Source organism: Volvox carteri (assembly GCF_000143455.1).
Source record: "Volvox carteri f. nagariensis unplaced genomic scaffold VOLCAscaffold_32, whole genome shotgun sequence".
NCBI classification, from domain to species: Eukaryota; Viridiplantae; Chlorophyta; class Chlorophyceae; order Chlamydomonadales; family Volvocaceae; genus Volvox; species Volvox carteri.
Genome location: NW_003307575.1, coordinates 1,054,193 through 1,062,509, shown reverse-complemented (window position 1 = coordinate 1,062,509; position 8,317 = coordinate 1,054,193). Strand labels below are relative to the sequence as shown.

At 54.2% G+C, this 8,317-nt stretch overlaps 2 protein-coding genes across 2 annotated transcripts in view; one reads left to right on the top strand and one right to left on the bottom strand.

Moving 5' to 3' along the window:
* VOLCADRAFT_93601 (uncharacterized protein) overlaps positions 1-1,533 on the top strand; it is a gene marked incomplete at both ends in the record, with an annotated part of 5,695 nt that extends 4,162 nt beyond the window's left edge. Inside the window, 4 exons of the mRNA XM_002952852.1 lie at positions 74-328; positions 662-793; positions 1,133-1,158; positions 1,318-1,533. Of these exons, the coding sequence (XP_002952898.1) occupies positions 74-328; positions 662-793; positions 1,133-1,158; positions 1,318-1,533 (629 nt within the window). The remainder of the gene's footprint in view (positions 1-73; positions 329-661; positions 794-1,132; positions 1,159-1,317) is intronic.
* Positions 1,534-2,766: 1,233 nt separating this feature from the next.
* On the bottom strand, positions 2,767-6,728 carry VOLCADRAFT_93600 (uncharacterized protein; the record flags this gene model as incomplete). The annotated part of the gene is made up of 6 exons (XM_002952773.1): positions 2,767-2,802; positions 3,763-3,857; positions 4,341-4,438; positions 5,028-5,119; positions 5,756-6,006; positions 6,686-6,728. 6 exons carry the CDS (start codon positions 6,726-6,728, stop codon positions 2,767-2,769), a joined length of 615 nt encoding a protein of 204 aa, XP_002952819.1.
* Positions 6,729-8,317: the final 1,589 nt, after the last annotated feature.

The window sequence follows — 8,317 nt, the reverse complement described above, 5'->3', positions numbered from 1 at the left end:
TGCCTTGACAGCTGCGGCGCCGTCACCGCCGCCGCTGCTGCTACTGCCGCCGCCGCCGCCGCATGCGCCCCAGCGCCGCCGGGCCTCTGCGGCGACGCAACGGAGGCGGCCGCCACAGCGGCCGCCGTCGCCACCACCCTCCCATCGCCGCCGCCGCCTGTCCGCCCGCTACAGCTCCCCAACGCGCAATCAGCATTGGGCTCCAGCTACAGCCACAGTCACAGCGTCACCTCACCCTCCACGCCCTCGTGTGGTGGTTTCGGAGCCTTGAGCGGCGCACAGCAGTACATGGCGAGATCGCATGAGGAGGTGACGGTGCTGTTCGCAGGTGGGTTGCCGGTGGGGTGTGTGTGAACTGTGTGTGGCGGTGGTACGACATAGCGCCCGGGGTAACACGACAACGGTTTCAACTGACGACAACGGTTTGCCGTACTTTACCGTAACTGACGCACGGTCCCTACCTTACGAAATAAACAAAATAAACAAAATACACTGTCACCATGAGCTGTTTACCATTTTATTATAATGGATGCTTGAAGTTTTTGAAATTTTTAATATTTTGTTATACTCGTAAAGTTGTGTCTTCAGTAATCTTTTCCTACCCCATGTGCACGTGTAATTTACGTGATGATGGTTCGAATTCTCTATGTGCCGTACACAGACATCGCCTCCTTCACCAGCAGGTGTGGTCAGGTTCCGCCCCACCGAGTCATGGCGTTCCTCAACGACCTCTTCACCATTTTTGACCAGCTGGTGGAGAAGCATCAAGTTTACAAGGTCGAGACCATCGGAGGTACGGCATTGTACGGCATCGTCGTACATATCAGAGTATTGAATTGAATTGGATTCAATATCAGAGTACGGAAGTGTACGGGACTGAGGCGATGCCGTTTTTTCATAATTGGCTGAACGGCTGCCGAGAAGCGTGACTGTCTTACATTCGAGACCAGGTGCTCTTATCCTATCTTCATGTTCGATAGGCGCTCTCCTGTTCGATCTTTTTTCCATAGCTTTTGATACCTGTACCAAACAATCGTTTTCATATTCGCGTCTCTGGAAAACTGCCGTAAACGCTGCTTAGGCTGGAAGCTGTCCTAAACCGCCTCTTTCCCCCTTTCGTCGAACGCTGCAGCCCAACTCTCAAGCGTGTGGAACCGTGTGCGCCCATAGCCAGCTTATGGAAACCGGGTCAGACCCATGGGTCTGAGTTTACACGCAGCTCACACACGCAGCTTCCCAGATGGCGCGCGCACGACTGTGCACTCCCACTCGCGCGTCGCGCCAACCACCACACCCGCCGTGCTCAACCGTGCTCAGACGCAGCTTCCGCTCAACCGTGCTCCGTGCGCGCTCAACTGCCAGCTCCCACTCGCGCGCCTGCCGACTATCACCAACTGCCCGTGTGCGCCACTACAGTCCGGTAGCTTCCGAGCCGGGCCGCCGTACAACTACCTGCTCACACTCGCGCAGCTGCCGACCGCTACGCTACCGCCTGTACGGCTGAGGGGGGTTGGGGTGCCGTACACGAGTTAGTTGGGGGGTAGTCGGAGCTGTCCTAGAACCTACATTAGACTATTTTTTGGGGGAGGCCCAAGCGGGAGGCCCAAGGTTCGAGCCCGGCAGAGGTCGATATATATCCCTTGGAAATGTTAATCCGGGTTGCGGCGGAAACGGGTTGGGGACTGCATCGACTGGTAGATTTCCGAATGGAAACCTTTTCCGATTCCCTGGCACGCACCATGCGGTTTGCGTGGGGCGGGGAAGGACCTAACCTCACCCTCACCCTCACCCGCCGCAGCGTCTGACGCGCCCTTGGGTTGCGGTGTGACCCTCGTCTGAGGCTCGCCATCATGCGCCCACGAGGCCCTTCGCTGCCACCGCCGTGCTGGGAACATGGTGAAGCAGGCACAATAACAAAGTGCAACCTTCGCCACTTCCGCCTTCCCCAGTTGGCTACGACGGTGTACCCTTGTATTCCCGGGTGATTGCGGTGGATTGAGCGATCTTTTTTTACGCAGGTGCTTGCAATCCTGTCCGTCTAGTACTTCCTAACTCACAAAAACACACTTGCGCTGCCGTTTTAAAAGCTTGCTGGTCGGAACAATTTTCTTCAGCCTTCCAGATGCGTCATCACCGCTTGGGTACGCTGCGCTGTACGACAGTACGGCAGCTACATCGCAGCAGATACTTTCCGCTCGCGTTAGGACTCGCGTTAAGGTAGCAGTCATTTTTATGGTGTAATATCCGCTCTGCTGATGTACGTGGGCACATGTGGGTAGGAGGTGTTGCTTTTTAACGTTGTAGAATTTCACTCGTACGTTACTGTGGCTTCGTGTTGCTCTAGAGCAGTCTTTTTAAAGTCCATTTGCATGTCCTGTGTGCCTGTCTGCCTTGAACGTTTCGACAGTCGCAAAGGTCCTGCCGGAGCACACAAGTGCCGACGTGTCATCGTGCTTTTGAGAATCTTACGTCTTCCACATTTTTTATATACGCAACCAACTTGACATTGCAACCGGCGCAACAAATAACCGTCAACGATTTTCGCGCTAAGCCGCATAAAAAAGCATTTGACAAAAGAAAAAAAGAACCCACGTCCGAAATGCACTAGGAGCCGGATAAGTAATTGCTGCACAATCACTTTGGCAACGAAACTGAAATGTGCACCTTTTTCCTTCTCTGGCCCTAGCCCGCTCCCGAAGCCAATTTTTGGTGTAGAGGGGCCCTGCCCTGAGGCATATGTTTCGCCTGTCGTACAATCGATCTCTGTTACACCAGCACCTTGTCAATGACATGCACGACCGCCTGCGGTTTAGTCCAAGGGAATGACCCGGGGGATTGCTTGTCACGAGGTGTCAGGAAAGGGAGGAAATTATACTGGTCAAGTCAAAAGGCGGAGGGGAGCGAGGGAGCCACGTTCGGAGAGGTCCACGCAGATCTTTAGTTTGTCAACATGCTAGCTAGCTTCAGCGGCTGTCGATTCCAGAACTTGTAATGTGCATGAAAAGGGGCGACATGTGAAAAAACATGTGAACAGCACATGTCGACACGCCTACACGCGGGCTCCGGAGTGCACCAGCAGGACAGGAGCTAAGTGTACGACATCCCTCGTGCACTCGCCTGGTTGAAGGGGATGTCCGCCCTGGTCACCTCTGCCGTACTGTTGGTGTTTTCCACGCGCACTCGGATGGTCCGGCTGGTCGTAATTCCCGTGATTGTATGAGTGCATGTATGTGTATATGTATGTATATATGGATGGATGTGGATGTAGATGTGCAATGAGCGTCACCACAGGTGGGGAGGGAGAAGGGACAGCGGGCAAGCGGGTGAACCCGAGGACGCTCCTCATGCATCAGGGGATGTTCATTACGAGGGGATAAACATTTATGTATTCTCGTGTGCAACATCATCATCAGCAGCAGCAGCATGCGGCGCAGTAGGCAAGCACCCTAGAGAATGGCAGCGGCGTAGTATGGGGGCACGCCAGCAGCAGAGGTAGCGACAAGTGCCGTACAGGGAACATCAATAGCAGCGGCTGCCATGGATTCATGCACAAGGTGCTCGGTCCCGCGTGCGATTAAGAGGCTGTCCGTCATCGGCAATAACGCAATATTCTTATGTCACCAAATCCGCCACATCATCCGCTTGCAGATTGGATCGAACCTGAGACCGCCGCATGCCCGTCCTCCTCGTTCAGTTCTCACCTATCAATCCCGTCCTGGTTTACATTGCCCCCTACTTTCCAATTCTTTCCCGTCCCCCCACCCACCCGACACGTGTGATTTCCAGGTTGGGTCCCATCAACGAGGGCTCAGTCACCGTTACTCCCGGGACGAGGTCCTTGCTGCGTAGCGCCACATCTGTGCGCGAGTTGGGACATGTATATATATGCAATTTGTGACGTCGACATAGCACCAGCGCGTGCGTGTGTTACTTACTAGCCAAATACTCATCAAAACTTTACAGATAATACTTGTCGACGAGCAGCAGTTACTAATAAAGTTGGTACTACAGAAGTCATTTGACATCAAAGTGCAACAAAGTAACAGTGAGGCCTCACCGGTTAATTCCTCTCGTATGACGAATAGAGAGTGGCTAGAAGAAGAAGACGAACGACCATGCCACGGTGTTAAATATCGGTTGGTCGGTTGGTCGGTATATGGTCGGTTGGTTCATTTATTTCCAATATTCATGCCACGGTGTTAAATATATGGTCGGTTGGTCGGTACATACATAGGGTTTAAGGGTCTTCCCTCCCAATCATAACAAGTATCTGGTCGGTTAGTTCATTTATTTCCCCCATGGGGTACAGCACCATCACCAGCCCCAGCTCCGGAACCCACCTGGGATGATGGACAGCCGCGTCAGATTGTACGCCAGGGGGTTGGTCAGCAGCTCGCCCACCGTCATGTTGAGCCGACTGGCGAGACTGATGAAGGCGCTGCGTGGACAGGAAGGGACCAACCAGGACAGGGGGGTTTGGGGGAAATAAACGCAAACTTCCGGCGTGGGTGTTTGCGGATCGGGGGAGATGGGGTGTGGAAGATGGGGTTGGGGAGGAGGGAGGAGGAAGAGGGGAAGCAGGCAGAGGAAAGGGGGACGACGAGGGAAGAGAAGAGGGGATGCGAAGGGAAGAGGCGAGACAGCGGTAACGCTTTATCACTCTTCTCTCCTCGGATGGCATTTGTCGTACATCATATATACACACACACACACACACACACACACACACACACACACACACACAGACATGCACACGCACACGCACAGGCACACGCTCCCGTGCACTTTTGTCGTACTTCCCCTTTAGGGGGAAGCGCTTGCATTGACCGTGATGGGAGCTATGTAGCCGAAAGCCGTCGCACGGCGCGGCGACGGCACCCACGCCAATCCTTAGATCAGATGAAGCTATTATCAATCCATCCGCACGCCTTCCCGCCAAGCCTTAGACAATGTTGGGCTACAAAGCGTTCCACGCGCGCGCGCGCCAACCTTAAGGGCAGCGCTATGGACCGTCCACATGCACTCACGCGTCGTCCGGAGTAAATATGGTTGCCACGGTCTCGTTGGTTAGCAGGTTCGCGACTCCCGTGACGTTGAGCGCCTCGATCGCAATGCCCAGCTGTTTGACATGTTGCGGGGAGTCCATGTTGGGATCGGGATGGGATGTCGGCGTGTGAATTTGGAGGGACTGGAACGAAACAGTGAACCGCGGTGGTGCCGAGACGGGTGGAATGGGATTGCGTGTTATGTTGACACGATTTGCGTTGGAAATTCACTGTGAAACGAAAAACCCCGCATGTACTACGTAACTGTAACACGTATTATACACGTATAAAAACATATAATTCCGCAATTATGGGCATCAAGCGAGAGTATAAGATTACACAAGCCGTACACGTGCCCTACAAAACCTGTCGGAAATGTGTTGAAAAGACAAGCTGTTCATACTTTTACACCATTTTCGCTTCCGCCTACAGCTCCAACAGCCGCAAAACATGCGGCGGCCAACTCCTCTACATTCCCCCCATTGTCGTCTGGACCACAGTCCGACTTGGACTTTTAATTGACGCCAAGGTCTGGCGACAAGGCGCCTACTATGAAGGACACAAGCCAGCAGGGTGCGGTGAACTGGGTATGGCATGGCACGGCTTGGGCATGGTCCGCCACTACCCTACCACCTCCTACGACCAATCAAGGAAAGCTTTTGATCCCCTCCCGCTCTCACTTTCACCCGTTCCTCCCCACCCGCGCTCACCTTGGGGGTAGCTCTCGGAGCTCGTTTCTCAGTCTTCGCCGCCTTGGGAGCCGCTGCTCCAGGAAGGACGGCGGGTGCCCCGGAGGTTGCGGCGGGCAGGTCGGTGAGCCCGGACTCAGTCGTAGTCGGGGTGACGGCCGATGTGCTGGCCGCCTTGGCGGGCAAACCCTTGGCGGGCTTGGCGGTGATTGCCGCCTGAAGCAGGCTACGACCGGTGGGTGCGCCGCCGGCCCCCGAGGCGGCCAGCAGAGCTGCGTGCAGGGGAGCGGAAGGGCAAGTGTGAAGGGCGTCATCAGGTGGTTTCCGTCCCAGCCAGCCTTCTATGGCGTGACGGGGAGTGGGGGACTGTGATGCACGCGCGTGTATGTTTGCGCGTGTGTGCGTGTGCGTGTAAGTGCATTTGTAAGTGCATTTGTAAGTGTATGTGTATGTCTATGTGTGTGTATGTGTGTGTGTGTTTGATCTCAGCGCGTCAGTGAGTGAGTACGCCCCACGCGTTCATATGACCTCCGCTGGACATCCGGGTGACCAGCGGGTCTGCACATCAGCATCAGCAGCACCGACAGCAACAGCCAACACCAACACCAACAGCAGCGGTGATAACTCCAAAATTTGCATCAGCAGGCGCAGCATCGTCAGGCGGGTCTGGCATCTCGAGCTCACGGGCGCTCAGCCGGGCGGGCGGGGGGAAGGGAGGGGGCCTTACACGTACTAAGGGCCTGCGACAGCTGACGACACAGCCAGCCAGCCAGGTCCCTACGTAGCCAGCCAGCCAGGCAGGCAGCTAGGATGCGGAGGGAGCGGATAAAACACGGAGACCAGATATAGGGTTCACACACCAGATTCCAAATCCAAGCTCTCATCCTGGGAAGGAGATTGGAGATTGGAGGGGCAGGAAAACTGGGAGAGGAGGAGCGGTCTGTTGCTCACCAGCTAGGAGCCACAAGGAGGTGTAGAGAGAGCGCTTGTCCATTTCGGAACCAGGCCACCAGTTACTTCCTCCACTGGCTTTTGCAGGTTGCGTGTGTCTCTCACTGCAACGCTAGGAACCCGGAACCAGGCAAAAGCGGGCGCTTTGCACAGAACCCTCGTGCGGCTGTAACAACAAAATCAAAAAGATGTGCGGCGTTGCGCGATGGGGCCTTTTACTCCTCCTTCATTCCGGGTCGCTGCAGCGTTTTTGTTTTGGTGCTACGTGGAAAACGAACGCATGCAGATGAACTCAGGTGAAATCAAGGACGAAAGGAGGAAAGGAAGTGGGCTAAATGCCCATTCTAAGAGGTAATCAGTCGGTTCTACGAATGTGTTCGCGACTCTACGACAGCGAACCGAGGTTGCTTATGCCACAGATCGATCCTCGCCTCAGCGTGCTTAGGAGTTCCGATGTCGCTATTGCGCCATTGACCGCGACATGCGCGTGACATCAGAGCATGCGCGACATCCCCCCCAGTTAACGGCAGCCCCAGTCCGACAGCTTCGTAGTGCCGACGTACAGGGCTTAAGACTGGTGTTGACTGGTGTTGACTGCACTTATGTATCTGTGTATCTATCTATCTTGAGCATCTTGGGTTTTGTTTTTAGAGCGCCTTTCAAAGCGCGGTATGTGCGATGGCGCTTATGTGTGCGTGTGTGTACGTATGTAGATGCGTCTGTGTTGCTGTTGCGACTATACAAAAAGGAATTGTAACCGCAAGAAACACCCAGTTTATTACTCTAGGGTATTAGGCCCAAAACGAAAAAAAAACACTGTTTCAGCTTCCCCCATCGGTAATATCGCGCAAATGACTTTCAATTTATTACCATTCGTGCATTAACCACTGTGAAATTTCTTTTTCCGTCCAAGCGACCCATGGGTCAGCCGTTCGGTCAGCAGTCCGCCCAGTATTATTGCAGTGCAACAGCTTAGCCAGGTACGCAACCTGTCCTGTGAGAAGAGCTGATCGTGTTCCTGATCTTGTGCCCATCTGCCGCCGTTAGGCGGAGCTTCCTGTAAGCGCTGCGTCTACGGTGTCCGTAAAATCGGCCCTACTTTGGGAGCGGTGGATGTGCACATGACGAGGAACAGCTTTTACAGAAATTAAGTGGCGCTTCGTTATGTAAGCGCTCTCACACCTCGGGGCTTGAGGCGGGTTGCCAATCGATCAATCGACTGATCAGTCGACGACTGCGGCCTGGAGCTGTACACATGTCGACACCGTTCACAAAAACCCAAGCGACCGGAATGCCACCCAAGCAATGATGCGTTTACGTTGCACAGAGTAAAAAATGAGCAGAGGCAGCTTCATTTGAAGATGTGATGCTGACCTGTATATGGCATGTAGCATATGGCCTGATTTTTGAGTTTTCAGAGCTCGAAAGAAATAGGATACACGACCACACCACCAGTACCGATTTTCTGCTGCACAATGACAAAAGGGGAGGGCAACGTAACGCAACGCAAAAACCCCATCGGAAAGGGTGAAAAGGGAGGAAACAATAACCCGTTCCATTATCTCTACCAGCCGGTCTCATGTTTACCTGGTTCGTGACGGCACTAACGCTTTGCAGGTGATGGCGGTGCTG